General features: G+C 45.2%; 1 protein-coding gene across 1 annotated transcript; it reads right to left on the bottom strand.

The window, feature by feature from the left end:
* Positions 1-1,457: 1,457 nt before the first annotated feature.
* Positions 1,458-23,389, bottom strand: LOC124268546. The gene is made up of 6 exons (XM_046703540.1): positions 22,310-23,389; positions 21,964-22,022; positions 21,237-21,341; positions 19,671-19,731; positions 19,384-19,452; positions 1,458-2,171 (listed from the first exon to the last, which is right to left on the bottom strand). The coding sequence occupies exons 1-6, from the start codon at positions 23,385-23,387 to the stop codon at positions 1,516-1,518; spliced, it is 2,028 nt and encodes a 675-aa protein (XP_046559496.1). The 5' UTR covers positions 23,388-23,389; the 3' UTR covers positions 1,458-1,515.
* Between the last annotated feature and the right edge of the window lie 1,828 nt (positions 23,390-25,217).

The raw sequence follows: 25,217 nt of genomic DNA, 5'->3' as shown, positions 1-25,217 counted from the left end.
GCCTGTTACAAAACTGACATAACAACACCAAACGTCAACGCCAGTTACAAAACTGACATAAGAACACTAAACGTCATCGCCAGTCGCAATACTGACATTACAACACCAACGTCAACGTCAATCTACAAATGCAGTGGGTACACCATAAAGGAGTTCCATTTTTAAATGGACGAAATATTACTACAGTCGGTGGAAACATGTACCAACGATCTGAAACTTGTACCAACGATAGTCACTGAAGTATCCGAATTATCTTGCAAGAAGTGGAGACGGGGAAGACATCCACGTGCATGTGGCATTCACTCGTATTTGCAAAACAATGCTGCAGCTTTTGTACTTCGTCACTCATTATATTTGTAAGGCGTGTAGTCTTTTCTCATACGTTCAACTGCAAGACTCGAAAAAACAATTACCCTTGCAATGTGTGCTTGCCTCACGCCATTGTAGCAACATCTCTGATGGGAATTAGGGAATTCAACAAGAACAAATTTTCTACTGTTTTTTTTTTAATGAGTTAGCTTATAATCACCACGCATACATATTTAGGGGATAACTGTACTGTGTTTGACGAATTGGGGACGTATACCGGTGGTTATATAGCCGCAAATTTAACATTATATTGGCAACGCCGAAATTTAGTTATATCGGCGACCCTGAAGCAGAGCCGACATAACGTAAAATTTGCGGCTATATAACCACCGGTATACGTGCCCCATGCGTCAAAACACAGTACAGTTATCCCCATTCTAATTCAACTCGTTTTACACTGTTTTTTTCATTATTTAAGTTCCTCTAGGTCAAAGGTTAATCACTTCTTGAACTTACACCATCGCTAGAAAAAGTAGTTCCCTATTCAAACTTCAACACGTTTATTATGTGCACACTGTCTAAATCTGATGAATAAATCATAGTGTTGTAGATAGAAAGGACGGAATTATGATGAAACCACTCTCTCGCTAACAGAAATGAGCGGCCCGCTGATTCCTCAACTACAGGCCATTATAAGTTATGTTGTGGAATGACGTCATAGTGACGTCATAAATCTTGTTTCATGATCTAACAGTGTTGGGTCAACAGCCCGTTGCCAGTAAGTTGTTTTAACTTAAAATTAAATTTATGATACTGTTTTGTCTTTTTTTAACACACATTCAACCCATTTAGCTGGATAGGCAGGTTTTGGTAAATCGGTTTTCAAATTGCGACCGTATATGCTGATTATATGGTCGGAAATTGTATAGCATTGACCAATCAGAACTCGTGTTACATACTAAGTTGAATTAGAATCAAGTATTTCATATTTCATAATTATACACACTGGATGTAGTAGCTACTACTGGCTTTGTGTTGTGTAAATAGTACACTTTGACAGAGATGTATGTAAATACATGGCGATGCCATGTACGTGATCATTGTAAACGTCCTTCTTCATAGAGAAGATATTATCAAGTTATGAAGTATTCCTTAGAAGCACTCAATTCGAGTGTCTGTGAGTTCAAATCACCATCACTGTCAGCATCACGACAGAGCCTTGACAATCATGGCTTTCTTCTCCTCCGTCATGTTGATGTCGCTGCCCACTACAAGTCTCATGCTGACAGTGAGGAAATTTCGGTTATACACCCCGAACATCGGCCACAGTGGTTCACTAAAGTCTACATTGTCTAACGTCGACATGACTTTCTTCTCCTTCACATCAATGAAGACAATTTTCTTCCTGGCGTCATCATAGACAACACCGTAATGTAGTGTGTGTGATGTCCCTGCTGTGTTGGGAAGAGTGTCAGGCAGATGAAGCACATACTGCCCCTCCTTCCATATCCTCCTGCATGTCCCGCCGTGTGTAGTACACTGGGCAACGTTCATACAGTAGGAGTAAGGACGTAAACCTGTACAATGATGCACGTCCATCTGCTCCTGCCTACATACTCCAACCTCCAGGATGAGCCAGTTTTCTGGGAGTGGTTTGTCCAGACTGACCCTGTTCTCCACCTCCCAGTACTGGTGACAACCATCCTGGGGGAGGGGGTCAGTACTGCATGTGCCCGAGTACTTCTTCAGTCTGCCCTTCCCTGCAGGTCTGGTGTCCGACTTCCTGTTGACCAGGTCTCCTTCCGTGTTGATGTGGACGTAGGCGAGACTGACTCTGTCTTTGTCATACTTTAGAGGTACACCTACAAAATATGGATGTGAAATGAATGAGAATTATATGAATAACTCTCGCTGTAATGATATTGTAATGTTTGGAATTCACAGCTTAGTAAATGTACCTTTATCCAAGCAGTGTAACATAATCGGAATGCAGCAATAAAATCTACTGAGTGTTGCATTTTGACCTTAGCACTGAGTCACATTGAATTAACTGATAAGCCACTACTCCGGATATAGCTTGTGTTCCGTCGGTTATCAAACGGTGGACACAGGACGTCAACAAAAATATTCATACAACATATATTTCCTATTTACAGTTCATATTCTAAATTGCTGCACACAATAAACACCCAGAGAGTGGATCTGTATACCCAGACACAGTTCATTAGTGTCTTACAACGGAAACGCAGACGAACGCGGTATAACGAGGAACGTGAAGATTGCATGTAAACAATGTTAAGCTCACTGTAATTTGAGTCAACATGGCTGATTTAGTTACCCATGCACACCAAACACAAACTTTGCGGCTGGTAAGCAGCAGCGTCAGAGTGACGACGTTTTTATTTGTTGTATTTATTGGGTCAATCATGTATAAAACGTGCACATGAATATGGATTTCATTCCATTAATCATAAAGATATGCGCAAGGGACTTTTTGATTGTTGATAGAAATAATGTTGTCAATGATGCAACTCCAATCATTATTTGACATCGCTATTTCATATTTCTTGTCAACATGCATGTATTAAATAGAACAACATCATGAATATCCACAGGAGTAGTAGTATATACAATGGGGGTTTTGGATCACTTTCAACAAAAGCCTCTGCAAAGCCTTATTTCACAAATAAGGCTTTGGTCGGACCCTTAGCTCTTGCTACCATTACCCCTACTATAAAAAAGTTTGAGACGCCAGTGGGATACGAAAGCCCAATGTTATACCTCACAACTCGCACCACTGAGCTACCGGGGACTTGGCTGAAGTATGTTGGTTTAACGGGTCTATCCTGAGATTGCATCACCCAAAGCTGGGCTGCGTCTAACGTGCCGTTATGGCACTACTGTGCCGCTATGCCGCGTTGACCTCGATGAAACAGTTTAATGTGAATCTCCTATGATCTCTTTGGTGTTTGTAATAAAGGCTTGCTGGGCTTTTTTCACCCCTTGTTCTATGTACTTTTTTTTCTCGTCCTCACTGATAGCAGACTTACGAGACTTGGATCGAATCTCTTGTTTCATTTTATTATATTTTGTGAGTTCAGAGAGGATTGAACGAAACTCCTCCTCGGAGATCTTACTGTCAGTGAGTGCCGTGGATATACGCTCACTTACTGAGTTCAGCTTTGCTTCAGCCAGAACCCTGATCTCGTCGTGTTTCAATGCCTTACGATGCAGTCTGCGTGATGCAAACTTAAGCACCAACCCTAACACCCCTGCCACCCCAGCTGTTATTTCAATGCCTAGCACTACGGGGGTTGCCACGATGGTAGCTAACAACCCAACACCTGCCGCCCCCAGCCCCATGCTGGTTGTCATAAGGGCAGTATCAGCTCCGTCCACGATATTGAAAGCTCTATGGTACTTCTTACATAGTGCTTTACGCGTGTTGCGGTCTTGTTCTAGTTGGCGTTTCACATCACATAACTGTCTCAAACGGAACCCGTCTACAGTTTCCAGGGTCTTCGCTACTTCCTCTACGACTGGGTATAGACCCATCCTATAATATATATATATTACAAAAGATATTTCAATTGGGTTTCATTTAACCTTTGATTAATGTACTTAAAGCCGATAATACTTAGATTAATTTGCACATAAAAAAGCGGGGTCTTAGCTCTACTTCCATTAAGGAGGCGAACCCCATCAAGGCTTGCTAAAGGTTCGTTTCCCGATACCTTAGTAATACGGCAACGTTTGTTATTACACCTGGCTTCCCAACCTATCATCATATCATCTATAATGTGAATATAATTATTAGTCAAACTTATATCTCCGAGAAAGACGTCTATGATGAATGTGAAGTCTCCCAAGACAGTTCTAAGATTCTCTTGGTAACTGAGTAATTTGATCTCTGTCTTCACCTTCCCACTGGAAGTTAACATGTTGCCTGCGCGGTTGTCTGGTATTGGTAAGATATGTACACTAGATTCCGGAACGAACGATCCTATAATTATGCCGTTGTTCTTAATCTCGGTGATAGCATCATTTTGTTTCAAGGAGATGTAAGGTGAGGTGAGGGTTAAGTTGACTAACCATTCAGGCTCTTTAAAATCTGATAACGGCACCCGCCTATACACGTTGTTTTTGAAGTGCAGGATGTATAAGGTGTCTTCCTCACCAGGCTGGTCGAATCCCTCCGTGTCCCCTAGATCGTTAAGCGTAGTGTTGGGACGATGACTGGTCATTGCTATAATACTATTACGATATAGTTTCCAAGTGGTTTTCTGATAATAGTTCAGGGGTTAACTTCACCCCCATGAAGTGTATGTTGTCGGGTAGGAAGATCTTGGTTAGTGATATCGTGTTTTCCACGTGTTTTCCACGACACCCTGCAGACTGGTGTTGGGGCCGACACCCACCCGTACGTAAACTGTGCAAACGTGATACTGGTGTCGTTTAGCCCACCCGAGTTTGATCACCTTCACGATCTCGACATCACCCTGTGATGGTTCCCCCAGGTAGACTTTCATGATCAGTGTTGAGTTCGCCGTTAGACTCTCCAGGATGGTGATCACGCCTTCGAATTCAGACACCAACTGCAATGTCACGTTTTGCATTCCCGATTTACTCGATAGCATGTGGGCTGCCATACTGGCGACTGGGCTGATGATTATGCTACGTCTCTGAGTCGGGACGTAAGCCACGAGTAGGGTTCCGTTGTTCACGACTTTGTTTAGGTGGTTGTCTCTGTTATCCGTGAACACGTAGGGGGAGCCGAGCCTAATATTAAGAAACCAGTCGTCTTTATCGGGTAACAACACCCACTTGTCATCTTCGGTGAAGACGAGCGTATATGGCTTGTTTCGGGCGACGGTAGTGCTCTCAACATCGTCTAAGTCGAACAGTTTGACCCCGAACGATGGGTATATTATCCATTTATCATCCCCGGTGGTGACTAGGGTGTACCGAGTGTTGACTGTCGCTCTTGTGGTATCTACTATATCACCTAGGGCTCCACCGGAGGGGACTTCAACGCGTTTGTAAATGTTGTTTTTCAGTTGCAAGGCATACAATTTACCATCTACTCCGGGAGCGTTGAATCCGCGTGTGTCCCCGAGGTCGGAGATCCCCACATTGATGCATTTTTTCACCCCGGGCCCTTGTGCGCTGGTCATTTTATGTGAAGCGTTAAGCTGAGGTATCCTATATTGACGGGATTATAATTTATATCTAACACCGATATTATCAGCTCAGGTATGTTGCCCTGAGTCAACCTCTTATACTGCTGCGGTGAAAAAGACTTGGTTCTACCGTCGTTGTATTTCTCCGTTTTAACCAGCACTGCTCTCAGAGCACCGTAGGGGACTTCAACGCGTTTGTAAATGTTGTTTTTCAGTTGCAAGGCATACAATTTACCATCTACTCCGGGAGCGTTGAATCCGCGTGTGTCCCCGAGGTCGGAGATCCCCACATTGATGCATTTTTTCACCCCGGGCCCTTGTGCGCTGGTCATTTTATGTGAAGCGTTAAGCTGAGGTATCCTATATTGACGGGATTATAATTTATATCTAACACCGATATTATCAGCTCAGGTATGTTGCCCTGAGTCAACCTCTTATACTGCTGCGGTGAAAACGACTTGGTTCTACCGTCGTTGTATTTCTCCGTTTTAACCAGCACTGCTCTCAGTATAGTGGAAGGGTGACCCCCTTGAATGTTGTACGTTGTGCTCACCTGGCCGAGATGAATGTACAGCTCTCGTTACGGTACTAGGTCGGGTAACTTCGTGCCTGTGACGGTAGTTGTTGGTTTTATCTCGTCAGGCGACATACCTAGTGTCCTCGCCAATGTTCGACCGAGTCTCAAGGAGTTTCTTCCGTTGTTGATTAACACCAATGTACCGTTTGAGTCGTTCATCTTGAGTTCGGCTCCCAGGGGTTTGAAGACCTCGTCGCTTAGCGAGCACACGCTGTAGTAGCCGTCAGTTATCTGGCTGTGAGCTCCACTGTCGAACAGCTTATTGTTGCTGGCGTTGATGTTAGCCCATTGCGGTAGGTAGGTGATATCGCAGAGTGCGACTTCGAGTTGACCCGACGTATTATCGATCGCGTGCGTCAGCTGAACGGCCTCGCCGCTCGTTATTCCTGGAAGTGTTATGTGCATGTTAGAGTATATATACTCATTATATAGTTTTAAAATGTATTCCCCAGGAGTGTCTTACTCCCCTGGAGTGTTTTACCCTAAACTGGACGTAGATTTCTCGCCCATGAAGATCGCGGTCGCTGATGGGATGTATTTCAACGCCCAGCTTTTAGATGTGTTCAGCCTGTATAACTTTTCGGTGACTAACGCTAAGGTAGTTCATGTAGTTCACAACCCAATGCAGTTTTGGCAGAATCAACTCAACTTCGCCGTGTGGTGCGCTACAACGGGGTGTGGTGTGACATTGACCGACACTCGGCGTGGACCGCTGAGTCAGTCTGTGTTCACGTTCCACGTGTACTACCAGGTCAGGCGTATCCTTAAAGAAATCAGCGCTCCGGTCCCACAGGACAACGCATGGAACGCAGTAAACAACAAGTACGATAGACGGGCCTACGAACGTATTTGCAAGGAATTCGAACTAAACCCGATGACGGATTGGCGTTTGCCGGGACCGAACCACGGGTTGGGTATCCCCATCGTTCACAACATGCATCTCGTGGAGGCCAGCGAGAAGTTGAAAGAATGGGGATACAAGTCGTATCATCACCTCACAACCAACGAGTGGGATGACCGTTACATGGCTTTCAACAACAGCAAGGATTACCGAGTCTGGAGGTTCGAGCAGGGGGCAGCGGATGACTGGGGGAAGTTGATGTTGGACACGTCGAAAGGGTTTACTCGTGCCGGGGTAATCAGGTTGAACGACTCTATTCGAACGTACGTGTGGGCGCTGTTGGGGGCTCAGATGCAAACGCGTTCATACATCCTCGGTAAGGGGACTGCTTACGACGCTCAGAAACAGTTCGTTGTTAACGTTGAGGATGCTATCAATTCTCCAGTTGATCTCCCGAGTGCCATCAAACGCTACCAAGACGTGTTGGAATACGCCAGGTCGAAAGTTGACTACGTGTTCGACGTGGGACTGTACATGGCCCCGAGCGATATGCAACTGAGAGTAAAAAAAAGTGGTAGGCTACAACAACGAAATAGTCATAGCCATGGTGGACCAAAAGTTGGGCGTCAACCTCGATGTCAATGGTCCCCCACGTCCCACCACCCATGACCGGTGAAACGGGTATAGTGGCGCCATCCCCGGAACCCAGGGTTCAACACACACCCCCTGTGGGGTCACCCCCACAGCAGCACATCGATCGTAAAACAGCCCTGGTGGTTGGTGGGGTAGCTTTGGGACTTATTTGGTTAAAAATTCCTTAGCCGCTACGTACACCAAACCCGGCATGGCGACAATGGCTGTCCACAGGTTTTGACTAAGCCACGTGGCAGTTTTAGCCAGAGCGCTCAGCAGCCACGAGACGATGCTGCCCAGGATGCCGGGCAGGGCTTCGGCGGCCTTACCAGTGAGTTTAGCCAGGGCCCCCCCTAGTTTTTTTTTATCCAGGATTTGACGCCCCCACCACTTGGTGGTGTGCCGGCAGGCGTGGGGGTACCCCCTGTCAATGCCACCTAGAGGGTTGATATGATGAAGCCCAATGCTGTCAGAATGCTGGCGATGGTGATCCCTTGCTCCCGGAACAGTATCCGAATCCTGTCAGCTAGCGTGGTGTCCTGGTAGAGGACTCGATCGATGGTTTCCCGAGCACGGCTGACCTGGGATCGAAGCTGGTCTCGGAAGGAGGATGCCGTTTCCAGCCGGGTCTTCCTTTCCTCTTCCAAATTACGTATTCGTTCCTCGATGGTGGCTTTCAGAGACTCGTCCTCCGTTTCACCGAATTTGGCCTTTTCATGGGCGATGTGGTCGTCTATCGCGTCCAGTTTGGCCGTGTTGTTCACGAGATGGCCGCGAATGGTTTGCATGGCCTTGTCCAGCCCCCGTAGTTCCCGAACGGTAAATTCGAACCCGGGTAAGGGTTTGTTATGGTAGGTGGCAAACAGCTTTTCAATGTTATCAGTCATGTCTTTGTCCGATGTGGCGCCCCTGACGTCTTGCAGATCTTGAACGGCCTCCTTTGGAAGCTAAGGCCTTTCGCCACCGTAATCTATGAAGCCTAGTTCATCGCAGATAAAGTCACTCCCATGGCGAGTGTTGATAAGGCAAGCGGTTCTCTAGTGTGCTTATTCATGAGATCGATCTCCGGGCGACCCCTCAGTCGCAGCGTGCCATTGTCATCAACAAAAAACTTGGAATAGACTCGCTCCCACGGCTCTACATAATTTTTATCCCCTTTTAAACCATCGTAAAACCCGTTGACGGCCTGCTTCACGAGTTCGTTGCCTTCCGTGAATGTGGTGTCATCCTCGAATGCCTGGGCACTATCATCCCACATATCATCCATAGGTATGTATTTAGCCATTATTTAATATTAAGACTTATATATTTCATTTATATAACAATGTATGGTAGGAAGCTAGATCCTTTCAGAAGATCAAGAGAGCCTCTAGGCGTCAGAGCCGTGTGCCAGTCGGTGACCATCACCAACAATCCCAGCAAGATAGGCCAAAACCAAACGCTGCTGGTTAGATTCCGAAAACTTGGCGAGAATGACCTCATTGTACCAGGCACGGTTCGACTGGCGTTCAACCTCACGTTGACCTCCACCAACGACAAACGTGAGCTAGTGCGGAACGTAGGTCGAGCCATCATCAAGAAAACCACCATCAAGATCAGCGGTAACGAAGTGCTGAGCATCCACGACAGCGACGTGTTTCACTGCTATGGGGACCTCTGGAAAAGCGAGGGGAGAACGCGTCAATGACGTGTACCAAGGTATCAGCAAATCGACCCGGTTGCGCATGGGGTATGGCTTCACGCAAGACCAGCTAGACAAGATCACGGACGGTGAAAAGGCCATCGCTCAAGCGTACGGGAACAGGTTCTGCGTGCCGCTCGACTTCGAGTTGCTCACGGGACACGCACCGTTTTACCAGGCCACGCTGGGTGATAGGCTTGAATGCGAGCTCACGTTTAACGACTACAGCAAAGTAGTGCGTACGCTGAACGGTGATGAGGCCAGTTACGTCATAGACAACATCTCTCTGGAGTTCGACATGGTCACTAGCCCGGAGCTGGCCAGGCAGGTTCAAAGCCAGTACTCGGGGAAGGTGGCCATCCTGTACGATCGTATACTGAGGCATAGATCGGTCGTGCGAGATAAGAGCGACACTGTGTGGAATATCAACCTGAACGTGCCGGCGCGATCGCTGAAAGTCATCCTGGTCGTCCCCGTGGAGGATTACGAGCCGTTTCGAAGGGACAGCGAGAAGTTTTTCAACCCCGAGATTGAAAAGGTGGAAGTGACCATAGAGGGCGTGCCCAACCAGCTGTTCAGTCATGGTATGAGGGCATACCAGCAGTGGGATGAGATAAAAAAAGCTACCAGCCATCAAACAACACCCATACATAACCAAGGACCTGGACCTATCCTCCGTGCAGATCGGTGAATACCTGACAACCAAGTACGCCCTATGGTTGGACATGCGATCCACGGATGACGATAAACTACACGGTAGCGGTCCCTGCATAGACAACGGTAGCGAGGGGATAACTATCCAGATTACCAAGAAGGCTCAACCCGCGGGCAAGTTGAAATTATATCTGTACGTGATTATGGACGCGCAACTTAATATAGACAATGGGAGATTCGTGCAAGCCATCTACTAGGCCACTGCCTACTGATTTACCCCGCGACCCACACTGCGCCATAGTGTGTGGGCAGACTGGCTGTGGGAAGACCGTTTTCATGCTGGATATGTTGGAGGTGTACTACAGGAATGTGTTCGACAACATCGTTATCATGTGCCCTACTCTGAGCATGAATAAAACGTACACGGAAAGACCTTGGGTGATGACGGACCCGGACGTACACAAAGTCGACCCGGGAACACGCCTGCAGGACTGGTTGAAAGCTCTTCACGAGAAATTTAAAGGGGAGTCGACGTTGTTCATACTAGACGACTGCAGCGCTAATCGCGAGATAACAAAAAAGAGAGACGTGCTATCGTACCTGGCCTTCTCTGGCCGGCATGCAAATCACAGCGTCTGGGTGCTAACGCAGAAGTTCAACTCGTTGTTGAAAGACCTCAGGGAGCAGACGCGATGGGTGGCCTTATTTCACTGCAAGGACAGGGATTCGTTCGAAGAGTGTTTGAGAGAGAACGATGTGATGAGCAAAAATGATAGGGAACGTGTGAAGAAACAGCTCGCTGAAACTAAACACGCTAAGCTCGTGCTCAAGACCGACCAACCCGTGGCTTATAGGGTGTTTTAGCTTAGCAATGCTTAGCAAAAGCTTAGCAAAGCTTAGTAAATGCTTAGCAAAGCTTAGCAAAGCTAAGCAATACTTAGCTCTTAGCGTTTAGCACTTATCAGTTATAGTTATAGCTATGGTATTTGAAGTGTTTGTCGTGTGCAACTTAACTGTATCGTATATTATATAATTAAAACTAAAACTTACTTATCACATTATAAGATGGAGTGTGATGAACTGCTCGAACAATTGTTGGTGCCAGTGGACGATGACAAGCGAGAGAAACTGGTGGCGTTCGCTGTTGGCAGCAAAGCCAAACATTACTTTGGAGACAACACTCCCGATAAACTTCACAAAATGTCAGCCGAAGAAATCGATAAGCTGTACGCTAGATACGAGTCCCGGCTCGTGGCAGAGATGACAAACACAATAGGATCGGCTATGACCCAGATATACACTGGTATTGCGTCGTACTTCCTTCCCATCCCCCCGGAGCGCCGACTTTACCTGTGGGAGGACCTCGAGAAAGACCCTTTTATCGAACACGCCTTGAGCTCTATCAGCTGCGAGCTGTACCACAAATATTGTATGTTGTTAGCCCCGGTGACGGCGGCGATTCTCACGGCAAAGCATTGTCAATTTGAGAGGAAAAATAATAATAATAGTATAGATGGATGCTGTGCAGGAGGAGATGGAGGAAACCTCCAGGGGGAAACCCCACCCCAGACCCCTTCAGAGGAGACCCCCAGGGAGGTCACCAGGCAGAAGAATCCTAAGAGAGTAGCTGCCGGTAAAAAACGGTGGTGTAACCAACATAAAATTATCACGGTGACTCACCCGGCTCGACTATTGTTGGTTGTAGGCGTAACTGCTGCCGTGGCTATCTCATGGTTATATACACGACACAGTGAGGGAAACCCTCACAGGGAGCCCCCACAATTAGAGGTCGACCCACATATCATGTTATAATTTAATATTTTTATATCATATACATAATGTCTGAGGGGAAAACGTTCGTCAACGACGCATACCACTCCACCGTGGTCGCCAGTCTAGCCGTAGGGTACGTGCGGTTGACCAAATGGTGCTTAAACAACCAACTATCAAGCTAGATTTCAACCTGCAGGATATGGGTATGCTCATAATGAACCTTGGTATGGCGATGGCTACAAAAGACATCCTAGTAAAACAAGGGATACTACCTGAAAATATTATGAAGTAAATATAGGATGGCTACGATCGCCATGATGGTTGGTGGGGCGTTAGTAAATGCCCTAGCATTTTCCGGGAGTAATTTCCTCTTCTCGAAACTATGAGAGTCACAAGCGGCTGAAATACAGGAAGAAAGGAAGCGACATAACCTCGCTATTGAGAAATTACAGGCCGCACAATCCGAGTACGCTAAAAAACGCCTCCAGAGGATCGATTACATTAACGAACAACTCAGGCGTGAGAGCCATGCCGTTCAAACATTCCACGATGTCGATGACGCAGCGAGAGAATACTACCTACTAACTGGTAAACGGTTGCAACCACTCAATAAACCCACACTCGCTCAGTACTACACACCATCCAAGGGGCAAATGGACCGTGAACTGGTCTTCATCGCTCTGGGTATAGCAGCGACTGCGTTGGTTGCAAAACAATTAGACTAAATACTCGTATAAGTATACCAAAAGATGAGGCCTGCTCCGTACAAATGCGAATACATACTTATGGGGAAGAAAGAAGCCTGTGGTAGGAGATGCAGGACTAAGGGGTACTGTTGTTTCCACATGGGAAGCCCTAACTACATGTGTTCTGTGTGTGGTATAGGGGTTAAAGGGCACTACTGCCTATGTAAAGCTCACGGAGCGAACGTAGTCAGACATCACCTCATCTACAAGAATAAAAAGGCCTACATAAAAGAACGTAGGCGCCTCCTCAAGATAAACCCCCAATTAGAGACTGTGAACACCTAGGTATAACTATGTTTGTGGAAATTGACCCCAGGGAAAGTATACCCGGCATCGAATCTCTGGTCAAAAACATACTCAAAGATGAACTGAACTTATGGGGACGCTTCAGATTTCAGGTCATATTGGAAGTGGCATGGATTAAGGAGGGTGTTAAGTATACTCGGCCCTTCACATGTGGGCGGGACATCACGACTCAATACCAGATAAATTGTTTTTCAAGTATATATGAATACATGCACAACTTCAAGGAATACTATTTCCAACAGTGTGAGTACTGGGTCGAAACGGCCCATCTAGTGATTTTATGAGCGCCTCATTATATTTTTTACCTTTACGGCGGTCCAATTAGAGATTGATCTTCTTAGGTGTATACGCAACTATGGCTACTGTTGATGTACTTAAGCGGATCGCCAGGCAGAGAGGTGTAATCGGGTATTCTCGAATGAGGAAGCCAGCCTTGTTGAAATTACTAGGTTTAGAAGCCCCTCCCACGGTAAAACAATTAAAAGTCCAGGCAAAACAGCTTGGGCTCACGGGTTATTCAAACCTGGGGAGAGCCGGGTTAATCGCATTGTTATCACATGCCCCCGTAGCAAAACCTCCCACTGTAAAACAATTAAAAGCCGAGGTTCGCGATTTGGGTTTCGGTGGGTATTCTCGTTTTTTAGGAAACCACAGCTTGTAGAACTATTACCCGCAGAATAGAGCTATTGACCTACAGTTCGTGCGCACTGAGCGCGCTGTAGTCAACTATTTGAGAGGCTGGCGCATGCATGTTGATAGGAATATAGACATCACAGATATCAAGCCTCTGACAGCTGATAAAATAAACCAGGAACTAAACAGTCTGGGAAGTATCAAATTTCAGATCACAATGAAAATGTCGCTCGATAAGCAGGTGGGGGGAGAGGTCACTGAGTACGTTCAGCCTTACTTCAGAGGTAGGCAAGAGGTCGTGACCCATATAGAGACCATAGACGCATCAATCGATACCAGTTTTCAGCAGATACGAGAATACCTAGAACGCTACACACACTTGGGGTCCGGGTGGGCTGTAGATAAAATCGATAATGTCTATCTAGACATAGCTAACTACGTGCCGTTCAGAGGCGGGTCATACCTAGACTTGCCCCCCCCTACTATAGGAAAAAACATGCCATGGTCAACGTCAGGAATAGAGGAGACGATTGCCTGAGGTTAGCTATCAGGTCAGCCTTGTTTCCAGCTGACACTAATTCGAACAGGCCTTCTAGTTATCCCCAAGACGATGGGCTCAACTGGGATGGTATAGATGAACCAACCCCCATATCCCAGATAACTAAAATAGAAAAAACAGAATAATCTAGCTATAAATGTCTTTGGACACGAAGGTAACGAAGGTAACACAACAATTGTGCACAGAGTCAGCCCATCGTTGGGGAAACCCCAACTGGGGAGACCCCACCGTGTTATCAATATATTCATGATCCAGCGAGGTGACAAGTACCACTACGCATGGATAAAACACTTTAGCAGGCTGTTGTATGACCAATCGGCACACAGAGAAAAGACCCACTTCTGCGGACGGTGCCTACATGGCTTCACACGAGCTGATTTATTAGAATCCCACCGGGAGGATTGCCAAGGTGTGGGGCAGACGGCTATACAAGTCGACATGCCTAAGAAAGGTGATAATATCCTAAAATTCGGTAACCACAAGAACCAAATGTCTGTGCCTTATATCATATACGCCGACTTTGAAGCCTTGGTCAAACCTGTTGAGGCTGTTGGGGGTACCCCAACCACACAGAAAACACAAGAGCATGAAGCCTGGGGTTTGGATACGTAGTCGTCCGTTGTGATGGGGAAACGAAAGCTCCGGTAGTGTATAGGGGTCCTGACGCGGCTGAAAGGTTTCTAAAGTGTTTGCGGGAGGAAGAAAAAATTATCAGGAATGCACTGTATAGAGTCGCTCCCATGCGTATGACCCAAGCCGACAGGCTAGCTCACGCCTGTAGCACTAACTGCCACGTGTGTGATTCACCACTTAACGGTGATTCAGTGAGAGATCACTGCCACGTAACCGGTAAGTATAGAGGCGCCGCTCACAGCGCGTGTAACCTCAAGCTTAGAATCATCCCTAAGACAATAAACATCCCCGTGGTCTTTCACAACTTGAGAGGGTACGACTCTCACTTAATCATGCAGGCCATCGCGAAAATCGATGGCAATATAACGTGCATCCCCAACAACATGGAGAGATACATTTCCTACAGCTTAAACGGCCTTAGGTTCATCGACTCGGTTCAGTTCCTCCTGTCGTCACTCGACAGTCTGGTCAAGGCCAACGATACCTTCCCTATTACCGATCGATACACAGACGCCGAGACTAGACCCCTGCTGATGAGGAAGGGTGTGTACCTCTACGAGTACATGGATGGTTGGGCCAAGTTCGCCGAGACCAGACTACCCCCCATCAGAGAATTTTACAGCAATCTCACAGACTCGGAAATATCCCAAGACGATTACTCACAAGCTATTAACGTATGGAATAAACTGGGTTGTAAGAATCTGGGTGACTACCACGACCTGTACTTGAGGACAGATGTACTACTGTTAGCCGACGTGTTTGAGACGTTTAGGCGGACATGTTTCAAGCAGTATAAACTCGACCCCGCATGGTATTACACCAGCCCAGGTCTGTCGTGGGATGCCTTGCTTAAAAAGACCGAAGTTAAGTTGGAATTGCTCACAGATTACGACATGCACCTATTCATTGAGAAAGGCTTGCGAGGTGGGATTTCCATGGCAACCAAACGATACGTGAAAGCAAATAATCAATACGTGAAGGGCTACGACCCTAGCAAGCCAACCAATCATATTCTCTACCTCGACGCCAACAACCTGTACGGCTGGGCCATGAGCCAGTATCTACCCACAGGGGATTCGAATGGGAATCGCACGAGGTCGATGTTATGAGCATCGCACCAGATTCGAACAAAGGTTATATCCTCGAGGTTGACTTGGAATACCCCAAGGCATTACACATCACACAACAGCTACCCCTGGCCCCCGAACGTATGAGGGTTAACCCAGACTGGATGTCTGAGTACCAACATAACTTGTTAGGTGGGCGGCTGGCCGACGTTGAAAAACTCGTGCCCAACTTAATGAATAAGACCAAGTACATCGTTCACTATCGCAACCTACAGCTGTACATGTCGTTGGGTATGAGGCTGACCAAAATACACAGGGTGCTCGTTTTCAACCAGAGCCCCTGGATGGAGCCTTACATCAGAATGAACACAGACCTCCGAAAGCTGGCCACCAGTGACTTTGAGAAGAACCTCTACAAGCTCATGAACAACTCGGTGTTTGGTAAGACTATGGAGAACCTTAGGAAACGTGTGACCGTGAAGCTGGTTCGGTCGAATGAGGAAGACAAGCTCAGGAGACTGATAGCCAGTCCGGCATTCAACCGTAGCAAGATATTCACCGATGACCTAGTTGCCCTACACATGAAGAAAAGCCACATCAAATTCAACCGGCCTGTTTACGTGGAGATGAGCATCCTCGATTTATCCAAACACCTGATGTACGACTTTTACTACAACGAGCTTAAGAAACAGTACGACGACAGGTGTGAAGTGCTGTACACTGATACAGATTCCCTGCTGATGGAGATTCAAACCGAGGACGTGTACGAGGACATGAAAAAACACCTCGATTTGTACGACACCAGCGACTACCCCAAGGACCATGCCATACACAGCACGGTAAATAAAAAAAGTCCTAGGTAAGATGAAGGACGAGTGTGCTGGCACGACCATAGCCGAGTACATAGGTTTGAGGCCTAAGATGTACTCCATACTGAAAGCCGACAATGGTGAGATCCGGAAGGCTAAGGGTGTTAAGAAGTACGTGGTAAAACAACACATCAAACACACCAGATTCAAGGAAGCCCTGTTCAAGACCCGTACCTTTAGACATAAAATGAACACACTTAGTAGTGATGGCCATAGGATATACAGACTGACTATAAACAAGACGTCCCTGTCGCCGATGGACACTAAACGTTGGATAGCTATTGATGGGATAAACACGTACGCGTACGGGCATGAGAAAATTGAACCAAGAATATAGGTATATAAATATGACATGTCACGGAACCAGCCCACGTGGGTATTGGAAAGGAGCTAGCGCTGTACATAAACTGGCTAAAATGGCGCGAGTACCCCCGGAGGAGGCCAAAGCGTGGCTTGAAAAACAAGCACTTTGGCAGATTTATTTGCCGCCACCATGCTACGTGCCTAGAAGGAAGTTTGGTATTAACATACCTAATAGCGTTCACCAGGCAGACCTACTGTTCCTACCTCACGACAAGAGGTACAAGTATGCCTTAACCGTAGTGGACGTAGCCAGTCGCTACAAGGAAGCCGAACCCTTGACTGCAAAAGATTCGGCCCAGGTAGCCAGAGGATTCGAATGCATATACAAACGCAGTCCGCTGACGTGGCCAACAGAGCTGCAAGTTGACCCCGGGCGGGAGTTCATGGATGTCATGTCACACCTGTTAGACAAACACGATACAAAGGTCAGGCGTGGCATGGCTGGAGCCCATCGAAGCCAAGCCATAGTTGAGAGATTCAATAGAACTTTGGCTGAGCGCTTATTCGGACATCAGTATGCTAGGGAGATGACCACCCTGGGGAAGCGATCGACTGAATGGGTCGCTAGGTTACCCAAGGTGGTGTCAGCAATCAACCATGAAGCCACCCGTCTCACCGGCAAGAAACCGGCAGACGCTATCAAACTAAAATCAATAGTGGCAGAGTCGGCTGCTCCATTGCGTGGGAATGAGAAACAGATACCATATAGGGCCCTAGTGAGGTACCTATACCAGCCAGGGGAACACGAGGGTGATAGCCATAAGCGAGCCACCAATCTTATATGGTCAGTCAAAACTTACAACATAGATAAAGTGGACATGAAAGCAGACGAGCCTAACTTGTACTACTTGAGGGATGGGCCAGGTAGAGGGCTTGTTAGACAGGAATTATTGATCGTACCGTACGGCACAATGTTACCTCCTGTCAACACAGCATAGCGGCAAGTGGAGCTATCCCAGGATAGACCCGTTAAACCAACATACTTCAGCCAAGTTCCCGGTAGCTCAGTGGTGCGGGTTGTGAGGTATAACATTGGGCGTTCGTATCCCGCTGCCGTCTCAAACTTTTTAATAGTAGGGGTAATGGTAGCAAGAGCTAAGGATCCGACCAAAGCCTTCTTTGTGAAATAAGGCTTTGCAGAGGCTTTTGTTGAAAGTGATCCAAAACCCCCATTGTATATACTACTGGAGGAGCAATTATCTTTTGTGAAAATACATTGTAGACCTGAAGAATTAAATGTTTTAAAAATGTTAAGGCATCATCAACGAAACGCTTTGTTACCTCATCACACTGGTGTGTCATTGCAGTTCTACAAAACACACACACACACACACACACAGAAAAAAAGAGAGAGAGGCTCCTGGTTGCCATTTTTTATTCAATCTTAGGTTGCAATTGTATCTGGAATTGCCCTTAGTCATACTTGGCTGACCATGGTACACCATCTGAACGTCAGAAGGCATCAGTTCTTGGCGGGCGGACGGACAGTATTGAAGGCGTTGCGGGGATGGAAGGTAAAATGACAACGTTATGAAGTAGTCAAGAAGTGGCTACCCCATCACAGTCGCGTTTCACAGCTATACACATAGCTGTTGCGACTCTCCGGCACCTGGTAGTCACCTTTTTAATCATAGTGAGTGAGTGAGTGAGTATGTTTTTAGCAATTTTATCGCAGTATCACGTCGCGGGACAACAGAAATGGGCTTCACACATTGAACCATGTGGAGAATCGAACCCGGGTCTCCGGCGTGGCGAGCGAACGCTTTAACTAGTAGGCCACCCTACCGTCCCTTGTTTAAGTACATGTATATGTTAGAGTTTATAATAGTCACTGTAAATCCTAAATATCTGGAATGGTAGACGTCAGTAAAACATTGTAGCCAGAACTACACTTTATCAGTAAAGTACAGGTTCCACTACTTTCACACAAACGGAAGTCTGACAACTGGTTGCCTGGATCACGTGCATTGTGTACCCCTCTGACCAGTGAAAATTGTCAGGGTTCCCACGACCGAAAACTATGAATACATTACGCCATTTACAAAGTCGTCAATTTTACGTCCATTCTATGAAATAAATAAGCAAACTCTACTATGATATTGATTGTGAAACGTGGACCAATACGCTCACATCGTTTCATTGAAAACGATTGGGTCTGTGTCTGTCGATTACCTCAGTGAGACGAAATCAGGATACAGTAACAGAGATTTATTGTGGAGTACAACTAATGCTACACCCGTTTGAACGCCACAGGCCAGATTACTTTGATCTCCACCTACATGTAGTTTGTTTTTAAACATCACATCGGTATTAGCACATATGGCAGCAGTCTGTTGATAGTCGAGTTTGGGCCAGACAATCCAGTGACTGATACCTTGAGCGTCGGTCTATGCAAATGGGAAGGAATGACATGCAGCAACCAAGCGAGTGAGCCTTCACCATCCCCATGAATGAACATTTGACACTGCCTTTATATTTTAGTACACTTTTAACATTACTTGGAAGAACAGGTTTGAACATCAAAATATGTAAATAGGAATACATGATAAATGTACTCACACTTCAGCATGAAAGATCTATCTACAGCCCCTGGCTTCAGGAGGTGAACACCACATTCTCTGGCTACACCTGAAACATCAATAGGCACATCACCACACACGTGTTATGAGACATAGGGACTTTTGATGTTATATCATTAGTGAGGTGATGCTTGATAAGTTTAAGCCAAAAGAATCATTCGATATGAAGATGCACTGAGATCATGTTCGGGACCCAGTGGATTAGACAAGCGGTATTCGAATCTGATATTCAGCCTTCTCCTTAGCAGAAGGAAAACATGAATTTACCAAGCAATAGATCTATTCTTTTGGCATCCTTCTTCTCAATGGCTTCTTTCTCATCAATGCGCTGAAAGAACAACATACATGCATATATCATGAGATCAAGAAATATCTTGCCGTTGTCTCTGTCGCAAGGGTACTATTTCCAACAAAGGCATGTCTGCATGCATTAAAGAATGCAGTTATGAACGATTACATAACGGAGACTTTAACAAGGTGGTGACAATTTACTCAGATGCACACAACAGGTCATGAAACAGATTTGGGAAATGAATGAAAGTGAAACATTGTGTAAACAATTTAGTTTTGAACCGAAGCAGAAGACATTCGGCTAGACCCTAGGCCTTCTATGACAATGCAGCTCTATGACAGTGCATTTTTCAAAACGTAAAAGACGTCATTGTGTCACATGCACCTGCATGATTGTGGCATAAATATCGATGCTGGACAGAGCCAGCATGCTGTAGCCCCGAAGGAACACCATGAATATGCCAAGATTAATGTAAGCGCAACGAGACAGGACGATCGGTATGTCCAATATGGGGACTTCACAACGCCACTGGTAAGAACCTTCAAATGCAGTCAGGCCACCATCAGGAAACTGATAGACTGCTTCTAGCAAACAGGCCAGATCCAATACCGACCAGGATCAGGTAGTCCAAGAGGCACTACACAGGCCGAAGGTCGCTATATCCGGCAGATCCACCTTTGGAACAATTCGTGACGGCGAAGTCAACATCAGGGACGGACAGCAATAAGACACACCATCAGCAGACGAACAGTCCTTCTACGGCTTTCCGTGGAATGGCCTTGACCCGTCTACACCGTCACCAATGTACGTCGGTGAAAGCGACGTCAATAAGAGAGAGCCCTCCTTACAGATGAAAGTCGATTCAGTCGGTTCAGAAACGATGGCAGAGTTCGAGAGTTTTTACTGAAAGGAGAGCGACTGACGCCAAACTGCGTATAAGAAGTTTGATTGAGGGGGCGTCACAATATGGGATGGCATTTGTGGCCAGAGAACAACGAGACTGGTATTCACCCGAGGAGATCGGAATGTCCAGCGATGCAGGGATGAAGTGTTTGGTCTTTTGTGGTGCCCTTCATTCGACAACAGAACTCATGACATGAACCCTATTGAACATCTCTGAAACCACGACCGTCAGCTGAGAGTGCGTGTACCACCTCACCAGGATTCCTGCTGACATAATTAGCCGATAGACGACAGGTGTGTATACCCTGACTCATTATGTGACTATCCATGTACTTTTTGAATGATCTGTGTATTGTTTTATTTTTTTTCCTGTTGTCGTTTTCTAAATGTATTGCGGCAAATGCATTACTAGCATTAAATAAATATTCAGTCAAATTGTGATGGAAATATTTCTGCTTGGAAAGTAACTAACATAAATCTCAAATATGTCGTTGTTTCTAGTTTTGATTTAGGTGACAGCTTTCTTTTGCCCTTTAGTTTATAGAGTTAAAATACTTTTAGTTGCTGACATATCTAAAGGTATGAAACATGCAGATAAATGAGACAAAATTATTCCATAATTAGATTAATGGACATACTGATTTCAAGCTTTCGATTTCTGAATTGAGCTTGTCTGTCAGCGTTGTAAGGCTTTCAATGTGCTTTTCGTCTGAATCGATTTTCGTCTTTAGTTCTTCCATGTCCTGCAAGATATAATATGACATATGGTATATTTCCGTCATGTTATTTATCATCTTGTTCATACAATGTTGGCAAAAATACCCGAAACGTTTCATGGAAAGAATAATTCTAGCCATGACTGTTGAGAAGCATTGCATCATAACGTCTCCTTTGTGATAAACTTTGTTTGCCTGTTATCTAAAGCCCAACTGAGCAATATTGCAACGCTCTGTACATAAGGATTCTTGATATCCAGTAATCAACATCATGATCATCGATCTTGGTGGGGATTTTTTGGTTGGTATGTTGTTTAACACTCAGCAGTATTTCAGTTGTATGGCGACGATATGTAAATAATCAGATAATCCAGTTATCAACAACATAAGCATCGATCTACACAACTGTGATACGATGACATGTGTCCACTAATTAAATGAGCGTGACAACTCGATCCCGTTAGCTGGCTCTTACGACAAGCATGGATTGCTGAAGACCGATTCTAACCCCTAACTTCATGGGTCTGATTATCGATCCATGCAAACATGGATTGGTGACATGTGTCAATCAAGTCCGCCCGAACCCACTAGTCGCCTCTTGGGCACTTTGTGAGCCTGAGTATGATGTACTATAACTTCCTTCACTCACCATTTTGTGTTTCATTTCCACGTCTGCCATAAAGTCATCATCAGTCTGAGTACCCCTGTCTGAAACAACACAAATAGGATTTAGATGTATAGACAGTGGAACTATGTTTCTATGCATGTTACAAACGCTACATATTTAAGAACAAATCCTAAGTCTTCACCTAACCGAGTGGATTTCCAATTATAGATTCATGAGTGGGTGAGATAAAATTAAGATCTTAAGTCACACTGGCAGTATGTCAGCCATAACGTGATTATCATATAGATTCATGAAGAAAGGCGGCAGGATATTGCATTAACAGACACAAACACTGTAACCAACGTTAGAGATGAAATGATTAGGTTACCAGCAATTATTTCCGATTTTCCGTCCATATCCATCGTCAAAATGGCACCAAATCCTGATAGAGTCGCTTTCAGTTTTGACAAACTGTTGGTGTTGAAGACAGCTGAGGGTACTGCATATGTTTGAGACGCGGCAGTGTCCAAGCAGGTCCGAGTCATCTCCCCAACATATCTCTCCAGGCCGAGGATGTCTGACTTTGAGGCATAGTGGACGACATTATTGATGTAGTCTAACACCCTTGTGCAGGCCTTCTTGTCTTCTTCACAGGCGGTGAGAAGAGAATGCTGTGTTGCCTTTGTCTCCTTCGTATGATTTTCCAGATCGAAGAGAAGTTCCTTCTCTCTTTGATCAAGTTGTGATCTCAAAGATTGGAAAATGTGACGAATATTTTCATTCAAAGAATTGTGTGTTTCGTCAGTGGATTCGGTTCCTTGCCTGATACTCTGCATGTATGCCTGGTGGCGAGTCTGTAACGTTGATAGCTCATTCTTATGATATTCCAGTTGCTTTGTTACAGTTTCAGCAGCCACATCAACCTTCTCAACTTCGTGGTCGGCATGATCTTGAATTCTGCATCTCGCACAGATTAATTTCCTGCAGCTTTTATCAAACAGATACAGGGGGTGATATTTATGGATGCTGCAAAATTTTGGAACGGTCGAGATAGTCGGTTGCAAGTCGGCGAAAATTTGAACTACATGGCTTCTGGTAACTTTGAAGTTGCTGTGCATGTTCTGGCAGTATTCACAGAGTAACTCTTCACAGTCCTGACACCAACACACAGCCTGGTTGCCATCATCTTCGTGTGTACAGATAAGCTCTGTAGGGCGATGTTTGACCGTCAGATGGAATATTTCTTTCTGTCTCACTGTATCCTTCTGGAGGTGTGTGTCTGTGAGGTTGACTTCCCTCTGACAAGTAGAGCATGATATCACACCACCAGCTGCAGATGTCACACACGTCTCACACACAGCGTGTAGACAGGGCAGTAGGTAGGGGGCGGCGCCTTTCAGGGTATACTGCTGCTGACAGACAGAACACTTGGGGAAGTCTTCCATTCTGGAAGAAATAAACAGCATATTAGCATCCAAAGAAATGTTTTTGATCAACGTTGTGATCCATATAGATCTTTGTCAAGTTATCCTTTACTGCACATAACTGTACGATTCAACATACGTCCATCCAGTGCATTGTAATATGAACATTGCCCATGACAGTCTTCATCATATTCAGTACAAAACAATAATAGCGTACATTCATTCAGTGTCTATTGCACTACAACATCGACTTCGCGGACATACATATAAGAACATAAACATACTATAACACACCATAACAAAGCCGTCCTTGGATTAATCATTTTATCTGACAAATATATAGCAAGGTGACAACATGGTGAATGTAATGATAGAAGGACCTAGATTTGATGATGATCACTTTGATGGAGTTAGAGTTGTCTGATCACGGCGTTGATAATGTTCCTAAAATATGCTAACGATAATGAAATGACCACTCTGATATCAGCGAAATAATGTATTTTATATTCAGATATCACAGAAGAGACAACCGTTAAGTTACAACAAACAATGCCCCTTACTAAGAAAGTGTAATCCCAAATATAACATATGTTACCCAATACTCATTGCACACAACCAGTAGCCACAACACAAACATTTCCATATCGTGTTACTATTACACCAACCAGCATAGCCTTCAATTTTTGACTGATACGTTATTGATTTTATAGTCTTATATACTGCAAAACAAAATACGTCTCTCATGGCAAATACCTGCAAAAATACTCCCTCACTCTGAATTAACAATCACTGCAAAACATGTTAAACGTGTTTCGCTGCAAGCGGTCGTTTTGAAATGAACTGGGCTCTGTCTTTACTTGTCGCAAGTTGACGCAGCGACATTGAGTTGGTCACCAGATCAGCAGCGAGACGTTAGACCCTCGCTTGAATAATTTCTAAAGAGTTATCACCCCTGGGTACAAAAAGTTCGCCCATAACAACCCAGCGAGCAAACTTATCACCTAAGCAAAAGTCACCTTTTATCTAGTATGTGTCATCTTAATACATATAATATCGGTGAATATCTCGTTACACAAACCATCTCAGGTTATCCCGCACGAACGAGGTTTACCTGTATACATAGTATCAGCGGTAAGGTGGGTTGTAGTTTGGATGAATAACGAAGGACTTGTACTTTAAGCTATAACAAAAGAAAGATAGGAACGATTTGACAGTATCTCAGCCCGTCGAGTGTCACATTCCCACAAGATAACAATACTGAATCATGGCTATCGTGAATGAAGCCCGACCTAGTTCTAAAGCGAAAGTAGGAATTTGTGTGGTAATATAACACTTATTTCCAGGGTATATGCTGCATAAAGGAAAGTATAGCTGCCTATTTCAGCACCATGGCAGTATAGTGACATAATCAGACTATATTTGACCCTTAATATCAAACAGTTACCATTTTACAGGAAGGCAAAGTGAGAGACGAAACACAACACACCTACCTGGACTGGTCACTCCCTCTACCGTTGACACGTACGTCACTTCCAGTGATGACGCTGGACAGTTATCTCATTGCAATTGTTAGATGTGGCACGTGTGTATGTTTATTTTAATGGTTATATCTATTTCTTTTACGAAGTATGCCTCAAATGTATCAGTTTATATTTCATTATCCAAATTATCTTCTGTTTATTTGTGCAAGTCTGTAATGAATATGAATACACAATGCCATTTAGAAAGTGGTCAAATGTAATGTTATATTGGGGATTACACTTTCTCAGTAAAGTACAGATTCTAATACTTTAGTTTGGGGAGTCCCATGCGAGTTTCGAACCCACATTCTCTGAGTCATTCATCTAATCACCCAAAAATCATCCATCTAAC

The sequence above is a fragment of the Haliotis rubra genome, unplaced genomic scaffold, assembly GCF_003918875.1.
Source record: "Haliotis rubra isolate DU_JTF1 unplaced genomic scaffold, ASM391887v1 Scf139, whole genome shotgun sequence".
Taxonomy (NCBI): Eukaryota; Metazoa; Mollusca; class Gastropoda; order Lepetellida; family Haliotidae; genus Haliotis; species Haliotis rubra.
Note: the sequence above shows the minus strand (reverse complement) of the source record. Positions and strands in the feature narration are given on the sequence as shown.